Raw genomic sequence first — 20,510 nt, forward strand, 5'->3', positions numbered from 1 at the left:
AATCAAGACGCACGTATTAGTCACCTACTTTAATGCAGGCTTCAGCCGGTAAAATTTTAACGAAAATAACTAAAAGCTTCTTGTTTATGAATCGATAAAAATGTTCTGTTGACATTAATGTTCAGAAAAGTATTCAAAGCAATCGAGGATGTCGTAAAGAAAGATTTAAGGGAAATATCAACTTTCTGGGAGAATAAAGAAGGAGGTTTTGAATAGATTAGGATGGAGGAGGAGCTTGCGTAGCTATGTTTCCCTCAGGCGGCTTGGTGCTGCGGTGAGTTGTTACTAGTAGTAGTATTTTTTACCTGACTTCAGAAGCCTTTCTGTATGAAAGGCTTATGATTGTCCTTAGAAAGCCTTTAGAGGATTTCTTAATATCAGAGATATTATCTGAAATGCAAATAGTAACGTTGCTTAATCTTCATCGCTTGGAAAAATTTACTGTTTTCTGAGAGAATCAACACCCATTGACCAGCAAATGGTTTTCTCTATTCTGCCCTGTATAAAGTTTTATGTTTTGGCTGCTACCTAATTGTTGCTTAATTATTAATGTTTGTATTCATTTCTTTCGGACTTGTTCCAGCATAATCTACTACTTTCAATTACATATTGCAATTTATGGAAACGACAACTAAAAATATGTATTTTGAAAACTAATGACTTTGTTTTCTTTACTTACAGTGATAAGTCTTTTACACCGCGGTGGAATGAGAAGGATGGAAATGTGGACCGCCGAAGCTTTGTTGGGCATTATCAGGTTATGAGCGGCCGCCCATTGTAAATATTATTATTCTTACACTTCTATAGACCATTAAACCACTGAGAAACAGAGATTTTATTCGTAAAAAACATTATGAATCAGATTCTTGCGGTTCTTTTTATTGGCTTAAGATACAGAGCAGAAATCAGGTGGAATTTAGCTCTTTGTTCTTTTCGCTGGCTTTAAATTTCAAACAGTAACCAATCAGATTTTTAAAAGGCGGGATTATTTGTTTCCTTTTCTGGCATACGCTTAAGGAATGATATGATTGGCTCATGAAAAAATTAAACTGACGTACACAAATAAAACTAAAGCACAGTTGTTACGACGAAATTTAGGAAAGCAGCTTTTCTTTTTCTATTTGGTTTAAACTAATTAACACGATAGTCGATAATCGCTCATCAAAGAAGATTCCCTGTAGCTCAATCATCATTGAACTCAACCCCAATTGAATTTAACCCTTTATACAGGTTAGGTTAAATGGGGTTTGGTTGCAAGGGGTTGAATTACACCCACACCGTAAAACAAGGATATATATTCTATTGACAGGAAATGAAGTAGGATAAACTGTTTATTGGAAACAAATTACGTTGGCTGTTGCACCATTTTAATTTTTCCTCAAAAAAAAACTTGGAAAAGCCCTACTCAATAAAGTAGAATTACTTGAGATAACGGAAATAAAATACATTTTTTTATAATTAACTTTGACTAAATATTAACCAAAATAAAAAGCAATATGCCATGGATCTAATGTAATACCATCTAATTATTGAAGTTTTTTTCCCCTGAAATTGGACTCTTTCAAAACAAATAATAAAACTACGGGACGCTTTAGGCCTTTTCCTCTGACGAACGCGATTGTAAAATCCTAACCTAGATTATTAACTTTCCGTTCCAATGATAAACTGGATTATGAACTCGAAAACAAGGTTCGAAAAAACTACGGATTGAGATTTTGAATTTCGTCGGGTCGTTGGCTTGGCTTATAGATTTTTTCGTTCGACAATTTGCGATTTGGCCATGTAGCTCCATATCCCAGTTTCTAAACTTATTTCTTCTACTGATGATTGTAAATCTTGTTTCAAGAATCTGCTTTTCCCAGGAATCACTGGGGAAAGGTATTGTATACGGTATAGTTTACCGTAAAGATATAGTAAATGTATAGTCTATGAATCAAGTTAAGTAACAAGAGTTCTTTATTAATTAGTTATGTGAATTTTGTGTGAACACGGAAATATGATGAATTTGTAAAAGTAAGTATTATACAGTGGCAAAAAACCATAGATTAATTTATATACTTGTGGGGCTCGCCTATTTTAAGAGGATCTATGGGTTTATGCGTTATCAATCAAAGCAGTAGTAAGCTAACATTCACTTATTTGACAGATGGTATATTAGATGCAGTTTAATGGTTGAAGTGTAAGAATCTATTTTATTCAAAGACCTGAAGAAAAGGAACTGTTACTTCAAACTGAGTTTTTAGCTCACGAAGTACTGTCGCAAAGATGTGTATTAGTACCTCTGTAAAGCAGTGTAGTTTTACCTCTAAAGTAGAAAATGTAACAAAATTGGTAAGCATATCGGAACAAGCTGAAAAGTAACCAATTGGCAAAAATTAGTCAGCGATGCAATGATTTTAAAATAAAAACTCAAGGCCGTATCACTTGGTAGTGTTTCCCGAACTTTTGACATATGTACACCCCTTTCAATAGTTTTCAGAATAGAGAGTGCTCCTCGGGAAAAATGGATGTGTAGTAATAATGGATGTGCAGTAATAATGGATGTGCAGTAATATAAATAAAATATAAATAAAAGCTATATTATGTAACATGTAATTGGTTCAATGGGGGGGATGTAATTGTTTGTGCTGAGATGACAGATCGTTACAGTTCGGTTAATCTGAAACCCCTTGCCTCGCCCAATAGCCTGTTCCTTACATGGTGCTGATGCATATCCCCACCAAATTTCTGTGCAGCACGTACTCTCATCAAACATCACGTATCCCTGGGGGTCAGTGCACCATGCGTTGGAGAATATCGTCATAGTAAAACCAACAGTGGATTTTCCGCATTTGCTTTCAGCCCTCTTTCAGAACTTAAATAAGAAGAGAAAAGTAATAGAAAAAAGATATAAATGGGTCTACATGGTGCAATTTTTAGTGGAATAAACTTTGCGTAAAAATACAAATAGATTTTGAATTTTTCTTGAAAGATGGGGTTTGGAAAGGGTTAGAACTAGTATTGGGCGATAATTTGATTAAATGATATATAGAAATTTTACTTTCGATATTCGATAATTTGATATATCAATTTCGATATTTCTTATCAGTTTTTGGCTCAGATTAACTCTAGGTTTTGCCAAAATTCAAAAACAAAAATTGTAATTAGAGAGTTTTTTGCACAATTTTTTCCAAATATTGAATAAAGTACAAAAAAAAACATTACATGAATGAATATCACAAAAACCCTGATTTGGAATTACTCGGCATTAAGACAAAGAAAATAAGCTAATGTATATTTTTGGCTAGTCAAAATCAGCAACATGTCAATATTTTTCCCTCAAAATTGGTTCTGCTTTTCAGTGACTAAAAAATAAAAATATGTTTTTTTTTCAACTGAAATTTAGGAGCGACATTAAAATTTAAAAGAACAGAAATTGTTTCGTATGTGAGGGAGATAACTCCACCTCAATACCTCGTTCTTCACGCCAAAGTTTCTTTTTGTAATTTATAAATCTCCTTACTCTAATTAAACGGTTCTCGTGTTTCAGGGAATGTTGTTGAATAATTGAGACAAAAAGTCAAAATTATTGTAAAAGAGTGAGATATTGAGGAGGAGGATCCCCCTCATATACGGGATAGTTTCTGTTCGCCTTAAGTTTTAGTGTTGCTCTTAACTTTTAGTTGAAAAACTTAGTTTTTTATATAGTTTCTGATCGTTTTTTAAATAATACCGGAAAATCCACTTTTTATCCCCATGAAAATTCACCCTCCCAAGAAAGTTCCTCCTTGTAAATTTCTTCCCACGTAAGATACCCCTTCCCCCAGAAAATCTTATCCCTGCTGAAAATTCTCCCGAGAAAAATTCTTGCGGAAAATTCTGCCTGGAAAATTATTTTGAGCCTACTGTCGTTTGAAAAGAAGATCTGCTTTTCTTGAATTGTCAAAGAGGAAGTAAGTCAAATAAAAGAATTCGTATAAGAAATTCTGGTAAATTCCACCGTGTATAGTTACCCTTGAAAAGTCCACCCCCCCCCCCGGAAACTTCCCTCCCTACGGAAAAGTCTCCTCTTGGAAAATCCCCCCCCCCCCCAGCATAAAATTTCTTCCGGAAAATTCACCCTCCCTAAAGAATTTCTGTTTGCTTCCCAATAAAAAATAATATATGTAAACACTAGACAAATTTCATAACTTATAACCCTTTCCCCGGGACTTGCAGGGCCTAATCAGCCCCAGAGGTATGATTACTTGATCTTAAAACTCTGCTGATCAAAATGCTATCTCAAAATTTTGATCGTATGACTTGGTACAAAAAGAGTGTGGGAGGGGGTAAGGAATCTAGTTGCCCTCCAATCGTATTGGTCACAAAATTGGGAACTAGAAATGCAATTTCTATTCTAGTAAGCCCTTCCCTAATTTATATGAACATTGGTTCAATACGATCACCCTGAAAAAAAAAAAAAAAAAAAAAAAAAAAAAGAACGGTAAAAACGCATCCGTAATTTTTTCCTTTGAAAATTATGAAACTTTACAGTTTTGCAGATGAAATCTAGAAACCCTTATAGTAAAGATCTCTGATGCATGGAAATTAATTTTATGACAACACCGTATAGGTATTTTTGAGACCCATATTACAAGACTTCCACAAGTTGAGTCGATAAGATTTTCTTGGAACTAAAGACTCTTTACTGAAAATCTGGAAAGCCGTGATAGATGCAGCTGCTGACGGATGCTTGCCCTGCATTGACTGCTGCAACTTCGTTTTGTGATACCCACAAACTGGCTTGATTTGGTAACAGTTGAATCACAGGGATTGTCATAGTACTTGCATCTGTTGATACAGAATCCAGTAAGGCCAAATCCATGTCTCTTGCTATTTTACTCTCAATTTGGAGAAGATCGTCAGGGGTAATATATAATTTCTTGAAACGTAGATAGAGGTATGTGGCAATCGTGACGATGGTAATCTGAACAAGGTCTATAAGCCTAGAAGGTATTTTATCTAGCCAAGCCTTTCAGAGGTTCTCAACAACATTTGAAAGTCCACCCTCACTAAATGTAGTTTGAATAGAGGTTATGCCAACTTATGGATACAGTGAATCAGCATTACAGTGTATACTGTGCATACTGTGTATCAGCATATATGAGTCAATGGATTGAATACATCGTTCTTCTTCTTCTTGGGATCTGGGAAGCAATTTTCTATATTGGATCTTGTCTGCTGGATGTTCACCAGTAGATGCCAGAAAAAGCCGAAATAATATTGTTTTCGATATCGATATTTGCCTTTCAATATTCGATATTGATATTTGGTGCGACATATCGATACCTAATATTGCCCAACACTAGTTAGAACCCTAGCTAAACTGCTAGAAATTTTATTTATTCTTATATTATTCAAAAAGTTGTTTATGTGATACAGTAAGCTCATGGTAAAAATTCCACACTTGTAAAAGCTTTTTTTTAAATGTTGATTTTATATCTGTAATTCCAGTTAAACAAGGTCTCATGTTCTGACAACTGAAATATCAGTCATGTCCATATTTTCTTGTGAGGGAATCAGACTCAGATTTATTAACTGATTTTTTTTTCAATAGAAATCCGATTGGTAGGACTGGCATACAAGGCCGTGGTGTCCTAGGAAAATGGGGTCCGAACCATGCTGCAGATCCTGTTGTTACTAGATGGGCACGCACAGATGGCGGTGATATTGAAATGGATGAAACTACAAGGAAAAGAGTACTTCAGTTTGTCGCTATACAAAGAGGGGATACTGGTGAATGGGCTCTACCTGGTGTAAGTTGTTTATTTTGACATAAACTTAATCTTGCTCTAAAAATGGAATTATGCAGAATATATATATATATATATATATATATATATATATATATATATATATATATATATATATATATATATATATATATATATATATATATATATATATATATATATATATATATATATATATATATATATATATATATATATATATATATATATATATACACACATATATATGTGTATATATATGTGTCTTCCGGGGGGGGGGGTGTGTCTGTGTATATATATAGAGAGTGTGATATATATATATATATATATATATATATATATATATATATAGATAGTAGATAGATAGATAGATAGATAGATAGATAGATAGATAGTGATAGATAGATAGATATATATATATATATATATATATATATATATATATATATATATATATATATATATATATATATATATATATATATATATATATATATATATATATATATATATATATATATATATATATATATATATATATATATATATATATATATATATATATATATATATATATATATATATATATATATATATATATATATATATATATATATATATATATATATATATATATATATATATATATATATATATATATATATATATATATATATATATATATATATATATATATATATATATATATATATATATATATATATATATATATATATATATATATATACAGCTCGAGACTCCTCCGTAAATCAATGTTAAATTTTTCTGAATTAAAATCAATTTGGTGGAAGTGAATAAAAACTTGAGAGCCAAACTCTCAGGCAGAGGACCGAGTTTTAGGATTGACACATGACCGACAAGTCCCCTGGATTCGAAGGCGAACGGGGCAACCTATATTTTTCATACTGTTTGAGTTTACGGTGCGGGTAAACGGGAGGAGTAACTATGAATCTCGGCGGGAGTCAAATACTTCTGTATTGGTTTTTGAAGAGACATGCCCGCTTAGAGTCTCGAGCAGACGACCCACTTTCAAGAGCAATATCCAGGAATATGTCTAAAAAATGCCGATGAAATTGGCATTGGGTAGGCTTAGATTTTGACATTTAAATTCTAACGCATACCATTTACTTTCAATTACTGTATCATGATGCATCAGAATGAAATATTAAATCAGAATAAAGGTATTTCTTCTCTTCTGGACCCATCTTGTGTCAATTCATACCTAAAAACTGTGATCATCTGAAGTTTCTTTTTTGGTAGCTTTTAGGACGGTAACACATTTTCGTCAGTCTTTCTATGGTGAACCGAGAATGAAAAGCAAAATTTATTAGTTAGGTTTGGCAACACTTTTTGTCCGTAAAAATTAAACTTCTGTTAACTTCCAAAGGGAACTTAAGACTCTGGAAGAATCTACACCGCCTTAATCCTTTTGTTACAGTTTTTTTCTGTCATAAGCAATTGAATTTCTTATTTAAAAAATTTTTAAAACATATTTGGTTGTGTTAACTTCATCAATTCAACATTCAGGTTTTATTTGACTATTCTTGGCACTTTAAATGATGCATCTTGAAGTAAGAGCAAGTTTAGTCTTAAAAGAACAACGACTTTTTGGACTTTTTTCTTAGCTATAACATTCAATTTAAAACCAGGCTAGTAAAATAATTTTTTTGTGCAATTTTATCCATTTTTTTAAACAACATACGTTCATAGTAAAAGCTCCCAGATGTATTTTTATTAAAGTTGATATTACTGTCCAAATAGGTATAACGAATGTTGACAAACGTTTCTAAGAACCTTCTAACGTTTTGGACGTTCTAAGGTACGAATGGGGTAAGTTTCTACTTTTGCAACCTACATAACCTTTAAAGATTTCCAGAAGGAAAAGCAAGATTTTTAATGTTGTCCGAACGGAAACAATATGGTAGGCTAATCAGTTGTTTTTTCAATATCAGGATAATAATGTTTTGAACCTCTGTTTTAAAATATAAGAGGGAAAATTAGACTCGGAAGCTTTTCACCACAACGTTTTCTGTTAATGGTTTAAATGAAAAAATATGTTAAAATCATAATAGTAACGTCGGTTCAATTTGACAAATATTAGATAACACCGAGCTGAATAACGTTTTTGCTAGATATTTATGTTTAGGTACCATAAGGTAATATTAGTCTTTTTATTATTAGTCTTTTATTAGTATATTTTACTTATATTTTATATTTAATCATGTTTATTTATAGTATATATTTACTTATTTATATTTATATTATTATTTATTTTATTGCTATTATTATATTATTAGTTATATTTTATATTAGTCTTTTATAATGTTACAAAATTATGGATCTATCGCAGTTTAATATTAATATTTGAGTAATTTGGTAATTATGGTAAGCTTGCCAATTTTCGAAGTAAATACTTCTTTATAGATGCGACTTGTACATAAAGACCAATTAAAGGAATTTAGGAATTGCCAATATACATAAATTGTTTACATCAGGTGGCTTGCGCATCACGCACCAGAACTGCGCCGCGTGTGGCTTAAAGTGTGCGATTTGTTCCCGAAGAAGTTTGGCGTGTCGGAAGTCTCCTACACTTTTCGAAATGAGTGTCAATTTGAATTTTAGACCAGGTGCCGGAGAGCCATATCAAAAAGTTCGTAGTAACGAACTGTAAGTAAGAAGTGATCCGGCTCAATAGTAACCGAAACTCTAAAAAACGGAATTTCTATACCAATAGATATATCGAAAGAATTTACTTATTGTGCTGATCTCATCCTAGTTCAGCAGGCTAGGTATAATTTACCCAGGCTAGGTATCCTAGCCTAGGTAAATTTGGTGTAGGAAAAGAAAATAGTAATGGATACAGACTTCTGTAATTTTGTAGGTATAACGATCTAGTTATAACCAATACGGTGTTTGGTCATAAAATGGCTCATAAGTTAACATGATAATCACGTGATGGTAAGACATCAAGCCTTATTGATTATGTTACAGTAAACCGAAGACTTACAGGGTCAATACAAGAGACTAGGGTATATAGGAGTGCTGTTATTGATGTTAAAAGTAAAGATCACCATCTAGTAGTGTCAAGGGTTAATTTAAAGCTGAAATTTCGGAAGGGTAACTACCTCTCGGGAAGTTATGATGTTGGTAGACTCCAGTATAAGATTTTGAGAGAAACTTTCCAGGAACAGTTGAATACTAAACTTAAGAATTTAAAATTTGACAATTTGGAAGATGGTTGGAATAATTTTAGAAAAATAATTTGTGAAGTGGCTGAAGACGTCTTAGGGAAGAAAGTTAGGACTGCAGCTAAGAATATTAGTAAAAAAAGCTTTATGATTAATAGAGAGGAGAAGGGGCTTGTACAATAATAATCTGAGTGATAGATCATATGAAAATAAGAGGGATGTAAAGAAATTGGAGAAAGCAGTAAAATATGAACTAAGGAGGTGTGAAGTAGAGACCATGGATAAAATTGCCGAGGATCTGGAAGATGCAGCTAGACGGCATAATAGTAAAATGTTATATTGGCATGTTTACAAATCGAGACAGGGTAGTCAATCTAGATTTGACGAAGTTGAAGAGGGAAACGATATCACAAATTGCGTTATAGTAAAAGTTGGAAATAGATGGGCAGAATATAAGAAGAATGTGCAAATATGAGGTACACTTGCAGGAAAAGCCATAGAGGAAAATAGAAATCTTTCTAGAACCTTGTACTTGAAGGAAAATTTGTTCTGTGAGGAGGAATTACCGACAGTACCAAAAGGATTAAAAAATAATAAGGCTCCAGGTGCTGATAGTGTGGTAAATGAGTTTATTAAATTTAGTGCCTCTAAGGATAGAAATAAGTTACTGAAGATTATGAATATGATTTTTGAAAAAGGGGAAGCACTTATCAATTTTAGGAAAACCTTAATTAAGCCACTTTATAAGAAAGGTGATAAGAGTGAGTGTGGTAATTATTGAGGCATTAATCTGGTCTCTGTAGCTAGTAAATTACTTAGTAACGGGATACTTTTAGACTGAGAGATGCTGTAGACAAAGTTTTAAGAGAAGAACAGTGTGGTTTTAGAAAAGGTAGAGGATATGTCGACCAAATTTTCACTCTTAGGTTAATAATCGAGAAGTACCTGAGTTGTCAAAGACCTTTGGTCCTCAGTTTTATAGATTATTAGCAAGCGTTTGATTCTGTTGATTGAAGAGCTCTAGCAAAGGTTTCATCCTGGTATGGTATACCCGCAGTATATAAATATTAGACAGTATGATCGTCCCCTATCTCGCCCATCATAAAAACCCGGACCGAGGTGTAAGTGCTCCGGAGAACGTAAAAACATAAGCGACGTTAGATCTTTTCACAGGTAGACAAGTCAGATTTCTCTTGAACGCGAAACTTGGCTTCAAAGTTGGAACACTAAATTTTAATAAAACTAATTTTAAATTAATTTATTCCAATACATATATGAAAATTGGTAATTAGTAGTGCAATGTTATTACTAGATGTTTTTAGGAATTACAAGCAGGTTTTGAAGTCTCAAGTTGGTTTCAAAGACATTTTGAGAAAGATTCTGCCAAATTACGTGTTCCAGGGTAATTGGACCGCTGATGGCAGATCAAATGAGAGGCGCTGTTTGTACGCGCTAATGAAAGAGTGTGTGGGAGGAGCTGTTTGCTCGCACCGAGAATGAAGAGCCAGAAATCATATGCGGTGAACTTACTGCTAATTATCATTATACAGTGGGTATGCCAGACAAATACACTAAAGTGATTCGTGCTATGTGCGAGAATAACACAGCTGCGGTTAAGGTAGGAAATGAGGTTAGCAGCTGGTTTTGTATTCAGTCAGGAGTTAAGCAAGGTTGTGTTCTATAACCCTTTATATGGATTATTTTGATGGACTTTGTCTCAAGGAGCACAGAAAAGGCAATGGGAGATCACGGAATCAAATAGGGAGGAAAAAATCTCCTGGACTTAAATTATGATGTATGATTTAAGCATCCTAGATGAAAGTTTGAGCAAAGTTAATGACCTTTTAGAGGTTTTGCGAGTTCAGGGTGCTAGAATAGGTTTAAAATTAATGTTAAGAAAACTAAGTTACTAAGGTTAGGAATAAGTGAAGATGAATAGGTTACGTTGGGTAACGCAAAAATTGATCACGTGGGCAGCTTCACTTGCCTTGGTAGTATTATTAGTAAAGACGGTGGGAGCAATGAAGATGTTTAAAGTAGAATAGCTAAGGCTCAGGGTGTTTTTTCACAGTAAAAAAAACTTTGGACGAACAGGAAGATAAGTCTGCAAACCAAAATTAGAATTTAGAAGCTACAGTGGTCAAATATGGCTCTGAAGCATGGGCGCTCCGAAAAGCAGATGAAGATTTGCTAGATATTTTCCAGGGAAATTGCTTACGGATTGTTCTGGGTGCCCGGTTGACTGACCGTATTCAAGACAATAGGCAATACAAAAAATGTGCTTCAATACCACTTTCTAGGGCGACAGTGAAAGAAAGGTTAAGATAGCTAGGACCCGTTCTGCGTTTGAAGGATGACATGATTGCCGAAGATTGTCCTTTTTGGCCAACCGTCTAAGGCTAAACGGAAAGCAGATCGTCCTCGTCTGGGGTGGGAGGACGTCACAAAGAAAGATTTGAAGGAAATGGGGACTTCCTGGGAGGGTGTAAAAAGGGAAGCTTTGCATGGATTGAGATGGAGGAGGAGCGTGCGTAGCTGTGTTGGCCTCAGGCGGCTTGATGCTGTGGTGAGTTGTTAGTAGTATTAGTAGTAGTTCTGATCTCAAATATATAAGTTTCATTAAATTTAGTGTTACCCATTAAAGGCTACCCTGAGAAAATTACACCATCAAAACAGCGTATCAGAAAACCCTACTTTAGAGGTTTCAAGCTTCTATCTGCTAAAATGAGGCCAGAAGAAAGATAACGGATGATTTTTTTTTTAGGGGTGACTGCATCGACCCCGTTTGTCCTAGAATATCTTGAGAGGACTAATTCGAACGAAATTAAAAGTTCTAGTGCCCTTTTTAAGTGACTAAAAAGATTGGAGGGTAACTAGGCTCCCTCCCCCGCCCATTTTTCCCAAAATCGTCCGATTAAAATTTGGATATATCCGTTTTGTTCATCATAGTTGAAAGGCCCAATAACTACATGACCCCCACAGCCCCGGGGGAAAGGTTTTTAAGTTATAAAATTTGCCCATTGATTACGCATAGTATTGGCTATGGGAAGTATTTATACATATTCGGGTGGGGGGGGGGATTACTGCTAGATATTTTACCACGGGGGAATTTTCCATGGGGAGAGAAGTTTCCAAGGCATGAACTTCTCAGGGGAATTTGCCTGGATTCTTATAAAAAATTCTTTTTATATGTCTTGCTTTCTCTTTTCCGTCTCAATTTTACGCGTGGAGCTGTTAAGGGTAATCGTTCGGGGTAAATTTTTTACCGGAACTGAATAGTCTCGAGGAAATTTCCATGGGGAGGAGGATTTCTCAATGGAGGTGGGGCCAGATTTCCTTGCATTATTTAAAAAAACGATCAGAAATTGAATAAAAAACAAGTTTTTTCAACTGAAAGTAAGGAGCAAAATTAAAACTTAAAACGAACAAAAATTATTACGTATATAAAGAGGATTGCCCCCTCCTCAACACCTCGCTCTTTACGCTAAAGTTTGAGTTTTGTCCCAATTCGTTAAGAACGACTCCAAAAACACAAGGGTTGTTTAATTAGAACAATAAGAAGCTTCCTTAAAAGTACTAAAAAATGTTAGCGTAAAGAGCGGGGCGTTGAGGAGGGGGCAATCCCCTTCATAAACATAATAATTTCTGTTCGTTTTACCTTTTAATGCTGCTCCTTACTTTCAGTTGAAAAAACTTCTTTTTTTTATTTAATATGAAATACAAGACAACACTCACTTGTTCTGACGTCGAAATACCCTTTATTTTTATGTCTCACATGATTTTCGTTTTTTTTTCTCTTATGATGACATGCTTCGCAACATTAAAGGCATCTGTTTAAAATTTCAGTTGCTTTGTGTCTTTTTTTTGTAGTAATATAGCGGTTAAAAAGTCCTATTTCTTTCAGTGGAATCCAACCACCACGCAACTGAATCGTTTTTGAAGATTCAGTTGCATTTTATATTCAGTATAGTTTCTGGTGACAAACAAAGAATGTTGTGTAATGGAATATGTAACGAAGTTCCCCACGCCTGTCGGAATGAGTGGCAGTTAGAATTTTATATTAGATGCTGGGCAGCACGTATATGAATTATTAGTCATCACTTATTTGTTCTGACATCAAGAGACCCTTTATTTTTGTTCCTCGCATGATTTATGTTTCTTTTTTCTCTCATGATGAGACGCTTCGCGACTTGAAAGACATCTGTTTAAAATTTCAGTTGCTTTTTCATTGAGGTTTAATTTATTTGCTTTTTCATTCAGTTGCTGTTTTTGGTCATAAACAAAGAATGCTGGGTAACGGAATATTTAAATTACAGACGTGCATAGGCAGTTAGGTTTTGAAGTGTAAGTAAGCTAAGTTTTATGTATCGCAGGGCATGCATATCTTACAGAACTTATGAGACACTTTTGTCTCCCATAATCTTTTCGTTTTTCAGTGGGTTTTTTTTTTCGTAGTAATATGGCGGTTAAGAAGTACTGTTTCTTTCAGCGGAATCTTGACCACTCAAACTTTTTGAAGATCCTTAAATATGTCGTTTTCCATAAATAATATATTTCACATAAGGTTCGGTGAACCAAATTGTATGGATTTTAAAGGCCAATAGCTAGCTGTAGTGCTTTTAGAAATTTCACGAATTAAAATTGAACTCCGGAAGCTAGAGTTGAGTCACCAGTAAATCATATCTCAACTAAAGCAAAACACTGCTGCTTACCAAGCCTCAATAAGTTAAGTTTCTAAAAATGCTGCTTTTATGTATTGGTTTTGGGGAGGGAGGGCTATCTTTTGCAGAAAGATAAGTGCATCAATCTTTCGGAATAATATGATTTATTTAAAGCTTGCAATGTAGAACTGTTTTAAATTCTATTCAAATACTTGTTTTTATCCTTAGAAAAGAAAGACTTTGATGCATGGCCTTAGTGGTCATCTGTCTGCTTACAGGCCATTATTTACCGGCTCAGAATTTGTTGTTGTAACCTTTATCATAGCCTACTGAAGTTTATATTTCCAAATATTCGAAACTGTTACCTAATTTTGATCTGTTCGACTTCCAGTTATTTTCGAGAAAACAACTCTCCAAACATTTTTTTTCTTTAAATTTTCTTGTTTTGTATACGAAGCTAGATTTTAAAATTATATATTTGCATTATAGCATTCTCATAGTGCAAATAATAGGATTAATGTATTTAAAATTTACAGGGGATGGTTGATCCAGGAGAAGTTGTGAGTGAAACATTGAAGCGAGAATTTATGGAAGAAGCTTTGAATTCATTGACGCTTGCTGATAGTGACAAAGATGACCTCAGAAAGAAAATTGAACTCTTGTTTGAACATGGTGATGAGGTAAAACCAAACTTCAGATATGATTTCCTAAGAGTGTCTAATCGGTTTTCCTGTGCCAAAATTTTTTATCTGTATTTTTTAAGTTTGGGAGAAAAATAGTGATATTTTTGCGGTTTTGGAATGGGAGAAATAGACGATCACAAGTGCGAATCCAGGATTTTTGTTCGGTAGGATTTAAAAAAAAAACAAAAAACTTTAAAAAGCACATCAAAAATTTTTTTATATGTATTTTCGTTATGTTTTTAGGAGTCACAAAAAAATTTGGAGGGACGTTTGAACAGCCGCCCCCTCCCCCTGGGTACACCCTTCGTGTGAAGGAAAAGAATATCATAAATAGGTTTTCGAAAGCCCGTTTTTTCATCATTGCCAGCCATTTTTTAATGAGAGTAAATTCTGGGTTTTTGGCATCTAGTCTGTCTGAACACTTTGGAAAACTAGTCGTGGCTGTGGAAAACTGATATGTCTGTATGCTTTGGCTAAAACCTGAACGGAAAAATGGACACTGGTATGTCTGTACACTTTCGAAAACTGGTTTTGGCTGTGGAATCCTTGTGAAATCTCTTTTTACCCTCTGTGGATTATATTTCATATCTTAAACAGTATAGTTGATAGAAACACTTCTGTGCTATTGGCCTTACCGCGTCGAGAAGGTCCAACATCAGGGAAACACATGCAGTGTGTTTTAGAAGATATTAAAATAGGTCCGTGAACATACTACCGATCATCATCATTCCGGAATTTGATGCCAGAATGTGTCAATGAAGGATGAACTTTTGATACCCTGAAGTAGCAACGTTAACACGTCATAAGTTACATGAGTAGGTTCGACAAGGTCCGAACGGCTATAGCAATAAAATTAACATTTTACTCAGTTGCATGAAGGAAGTGATAAAAGTGATACCAAAGTAACAACCCTCTCTGCTTGTCTACCACAGCAAGAACAGGGTCACTTAAAAGTACGTGCTATTATCGTTTGAACTTTGTCACTCACATTTAATCTGTAGTAAACATAACAAGATGCGAACTGTCATAGTTATCATTTAATTACTTTCAGTTACAAAAGTAAGAAGGTAAATCTCCTCTTTCACAATAGTAAATCCTATATGTAAATAAAGGGAAAATTCTTTGCCCCTGGCCCTGTGGGGGCTATGTCATCTCCAGGTGTATAGTTATTGGACCTTTCAACTGCGCTAAACAAAACCTCTATCTCCAAATTTGATCGGATGTCTTTGGGGAGGGGAATAAAACGAGGTATATTAAGGGGTTCTTTGTCCTCCAATTACTTATGACTTATAAAAAGGGCGCTAGAACTTTCAATTTCCAACCAGATGAGTCCCTTCCGAAGTTTCTGTGACTACTTCTTCCATACGAAGTGACTCGGTGAAAGGCTAATTAAATAAATGATACATATAGTCTACTCCACTCTTTACTTTGGCTCCGCTGTTGTGCCACAGTGCGGCAGAAAATTACCTTATAGGTCTGCCCAAAATGTCAGTCCCAGCGTCCCTGCGTACCTTCCTCATCCAAGATGAGGTAAAGATGCAGATTAGGGACCAACAAAAACTAAATCTAATAAAAGTAGGTTCTACGGAATTCAGCTTTTAGCAGAAGATCAGGTCATATTAGGAGCCTTTCAGGGCTGCCGAAACTTTTAGAAAAAATATCAAATCATCAAAGACAACTATCAGAACTTTCTGAGAAATCACGTTTTTTTTTGTCAGTGCTGGTGGCTTAAACCATCTTTTGGCAAGTGATACCAGTTTTTGGCAGCCTTTGAACCTTTTGCATCAAAACCTCTAGGTTTCTACTATTTGGCGGCTAAAACCCATGAACCTGCGACCATCAAACAAGCCTGTGACTTTTTGCAGGACACGTGTGACGGTGGGAACCCCGGTATTGACCCCCTACCCTTTCTCCCCGTGCCTACTTCTCTCAAGGGCACCACGAGAATTTTGTTTCAACCCCTTGAATTTTTATTGGTTTTTGTCGTGCAAAGTATCTTACTCTCATGTCTATGTCAGTCTATTAGTGAATGAATGGTAAATTTCTAACGAAAACATCTTTCTGAATTGTTGTGAAAATCTCATACTATAAAATTTTTTTTGGAAAATAGTAAAAAGTCTTCCGTGTATAAAAAGCTTTTTGCCATATATAAAAAGTTTTTCATATATATATAAACTACAATATTAAAAAAATTACACAATATTGAACAATATTAATCAATAAGCCTTTAATTGATTTTGTCTTTATCATCTTCTGTTTACCATGAACATGTAGATAACTCAAACATCCTAGGTGTAGATGACATGAATATCTACAGAGTATCTAGATGGGAACGTTCTAGCTTTTGATATTTAGATGAGCCCGAAATCCAGGTATTCTGCGCATCCCGAGTGTAGGTGACTAAAATATCTAGGCAACATCTTTGTGAACACTGGATGTGTACAGACCGATCCATCATAGTGATCAAAACATCCTAGATGTAAATGAACTGAATATATCTAAAAAAAAATCTTTCTTAAAACCTTTCCTCAAATTTTTGGTCCTAATCTAGTTAAATTTTTTTGTAGGTTTACCGTGGATATGTGGATGACCCGAGAAATACTGACAATTCCTGGATGGAGACAGTTGCTGTAAATTTCCATGACGACAATGGTGACTTGACCCTTCTTGAACTGGAAGCAGGTGACGATGCAATAAATGTACGATGGGTGGATATTAATCGTGATTTAAAACTATATGCAAGTCACTCAAGTATTATTGAAAAAGTTGTGAAACTCCGTGATGCGTTTTGGTGAATTATTTGTGTGAATTTTAAGCCTTGCACATCATGTGTGCTTTGTTTTATTGTTTTTCTAAGCTTTTGTCATAGTTTTTTCCTTGTTTTTTTTCTGTTGAAAGCAGATGCACTAATTTGGGGGGGGGGGGGTAAGGGCGTAACTTCCTCCTTAGACTTTATTGCCTCCCCCCTAAATTTGAAAAAAATACAAATTTGGTATTTTCTTTGGGAAAAAAATTGACGAAATACCCATCCCCCCCCCCTGACCCCTGATTTTGAAGAATAACATTTTTGAATCTTTATTTTTGAAAATAAACAAAAATTTTTGCCCCTCCTCTCCCCCCATAACTTTCATAAATTAGTGCCTCTAGTGGACAGTAGCTTCTAGTTAAAGATTTTTTGTAATAGTAGTGTTTGAAAGGTTTAAGTTGAAGCCATAATAAATAGTTTTGGATTTGTTTAGTGCTGCCCTTAAATTTTTTAATTTAACGTCCAGAGGGTTTTGCGTGACGTCTCTAGGACTTCTAGCGTCCATATGGCAAGCTCTACAATTTTCATGAGCAAAGGCAATGTAGTTTTACAGTTTCTAAACATTTAAACAGTTTTTTCTTTCATGTTGTTGTAAAAAAATTTCTGAATAGGTGAATTAGGCATCGAATGGTTGTGTGTTCTCTTTTCTTTTGAATGATTTACTTTTTCCTGTTCGTTTCGCTATTCTCAAACACCAGCATTGCCAGCTTCCTAAAAACATTCTCGTCTCTGCATAGGTGAAGTGCATGAGTCATGCTTATCTTTTGATGTTTCTTGCAACATTGACAGCTAAACAAGACGACACTTATAAGACATAAGAGATTGACTGGTGTTTATTTGAGCATTTAGGAAATATTTGTTCATGAGCCAGGTTTTTTGTACTGAGTCAGTCTGTGGCTTGGATATGCTCATTTTGCACTGAGATTGAGTATCCTTCCTGTATTCTGGTTTAAACAAGGTGGAACATGCCTACTTTTCTTCTTGAAAGATTATGGTTGAGGGAGGGGTGAGGGGATATTTTCTACCTCACACATTTTTATATTCCTTCTAAGATTCCGGTTTAAAAAAAATGTTCAAGTCCAATAATTCCAAATAATTAAATTCTATTCAATTTAACCCTACCCATTAAGAATTACTAGCTTTAGTAAATGTGTTTAATTTGGAAAATTGGGATAAGAGCCCCAAAAGGGATTCGATCTTCATTAGAATTGAACCATCATATTCCGCAGGCCCAAGAACCCTTTAATAGAAATTACAAGCCATTAACTGCGAAAATGCAAAATTTTATATTTTTTCGAGTCACGATGTCTATTTGTTTACTTTTTTTATTTTTTTTTTTTTTTTTTTTTTTTTTTTTTTTTTTTTTTTTGTAATAGGTATAATAGTGACGAGCTCCAGTTTAAACGCATGTTGTTGTGCGTTTAATGGAGATAGCCATTTTTTCAACGTGGTTGAAAGTTCTGAGAATTAGGTCTCTTGAGGATGACCCCCCCCCCCCCCCACAGCCCTCAGGGCCAGGGTTGTAAGTTTTGCCCGGGGGGCATATAAGGTTTTTATAGAAAGCGTTGTCATAGAAACTTCAAAAAGGGCTCATTCAATCGGAAGTTCGAATGGCTAGTGCCCTTTTTAATAGTTGAAAATGATTGGAGGGCAACTAACCCCCTCTCACGCTCACCATTTCCCCAAACACATACAATCAACATTTTGAGATAGCCATTTTTTTCAACGTAGTTGTGAGTTTTGGAAATTATGTTATGAGGATGACAGCCCCCCCCCCCATCCCCCGACATCCCTCAGGGCAAGGGTTGTAAGTTATGCCCTGGGGGCATATAAAGGTTTTATATTAAGCGATGTTGTAGAAACTTCAAAAAGGGCTAATTCGATTGGAAATTGAAAGGGCTATTGAATTTTTTAATAGCCGAAAGTGATTGAAGGGCAACTAACCCTCCTATCATACCCACCATTTCCCCAAACACATCCAATCAAAGTTTTGAGACAGCCATTTTGTTCAACGTTCTTGAAAGTTCTGTAAATTATGTCTTTGAGGATGACAAACGCCTCAGAGCCTCCAGGGCAAAGGTTATAAGTTATGACCTCGGGAGATATAATGTTTTTATAGAAAGCGTAAACGTAAAATTTCAAAAAGCGCTCATTCGATTGGAAATTGAAAGGGCTATTGCGCTTTCAATTTTTTATGGAAGAGATGGTTGTTTAACTTCAGAAGAGGCTCAGTCTTTCTTTCTGAAAAAAAACTATGTCAATATAAAATGAACATGAACAGAAATTAGTCAAAAAAACTTTTTGTGCAAAACAAGTTTTTCAAAAAAAAGTAAAGAACTCCACTAAACCAAATATGAACAAAAATAGAATCAGATAATTTACCAAGCATACAGCTACCACAATCAGTATCAATAAATAAATGAAACCCAAAACAAACAGAAATTAGAATAAGCCAAACTCAAAACGAGCAGAAATTAATCTGAATAGGGTTCTAAATCCTATCAGAGGCAACGCTGTAGCGTTGCCTATAGTAAAGGCCATACGGCTCCAATGTTTTACTATTATTTTTTTTCCCAGAGGCACTTCATATGGAAGGGGTCGTCGTAGAAACTTCAAAGGGGGCTCATTCGATTGGAAATCGAGAGTTCTAGTGCCCTTTTTAATAGTCAAAAATGATTGGAGGGCAACTAGCTCCCCCCTCCCCCACGCCCATCATTCCCCCAAACACCTCCAAACAAAATTTTTAGATAGCCATTTTATTCAGCGTAGTTAATTTCCAGATAGAAAATATATTTTTGAGGAGGATACTCCCCCACAACCCTCAGGGCAAGGGTTTTAAGTTATGCCCTGGGGGCATATAAGGTTTTTTATAGAAGGGGTTGTCGTAGAAACTTCAAAACAGGCTCATTCCATTGGAAATTAAAGAGCTAGTGCCCTTTTTAATAGTCGAAAGTGATTGGAGTGTAACTAGCCCCCCTCCCCCCCACGCCTATCATTTCCCCAAACACATTCAATCAAAATTTTGAGATAACCATTTTGTTCAGCGTAGCTAATTTCCAGATGGAAAATTATTTTTGAGGAGAATACTCCCCACAACCCTCAGGGAAAGGGTTTTAAGTTATGCCCAAGGGCATATAAGGTTTTTATAGAAGGCGTTGTTGTAGAAACTTCAAAACAGGCTCATTCGATTTGAAATTAAAGGGATAGTGCCCTTTTTAAAAGTCGAAAGTGATTGGAGGGCAACTAGCCCCCCCCCACGCCCCTCATTTCCCCAAACACATCCAATCAAAATTTTGAGATAGCCACTTTGTTCAGCGTAGTTGATTTCCAGATAGAAAATATACTTTTGAGGAGGATACTCCCCGATAACCCTCAGGGCAAGGGTTTTAAGTTATGCCTTG

At 35.0% G+C, this 20,510-nt stretch overlaps 1 protein-coding gene across 2 annotated transcripts in view; it reads left to right on the forward strand.

Moving 5' to 3' along the window:
- LOC148950868 (ADP-ribose pyrophosphatase) overlaps positions 1-17,541 on the forward strand; it is a 31,786-nt gene extending 14,245 nt beyond the window's left edge. Inside the window, exons 3-6 of one of the 2 annotated variants that reach the window (XM_089090059.1) lie at positions 682-777; positions 5,576-5,774; positions 14,157-14,300; positions 16,871-17,541. In XM_089090059.1, coding sequence (XP_088946185.1) covers positions 682-777; positions 5,576-5,774; positions 14,157-14,300; positions 16,871-17,098 — 667 coding nt within the window. In that variant the 3' untranslated portion in view covers positions 17,099-17,541. The remainder of the gene's footprint in view (positions 1-681; positions 778-5,575; positions 5,775-14,156; positions 14,301-16,870) is intronic. The other variant, XM_089090060.1, reaches the window with a different exon arrangement.
- The last annotated feature ends 2,969 nt before the right edge of the window (positions 17,542-20,510 follow it).

The sequence above is a fragment of the Artemia sp. Qi Xiang Cuo genome, chromosome 6, assembly GCF_049724085.1.
Source record: "Artemia sp. Qi Xiang Cuo chromosome 6, ASM4972408v1, whole genome shotgun sequence".
Classification (NCBI taxonomy): Eukaryota; Metazoa; Arthropoda; class Branchiopoda; order Anostraca; family Artemiidae; genus Artemia; species Artemia sp. Qi Xiang Cuo.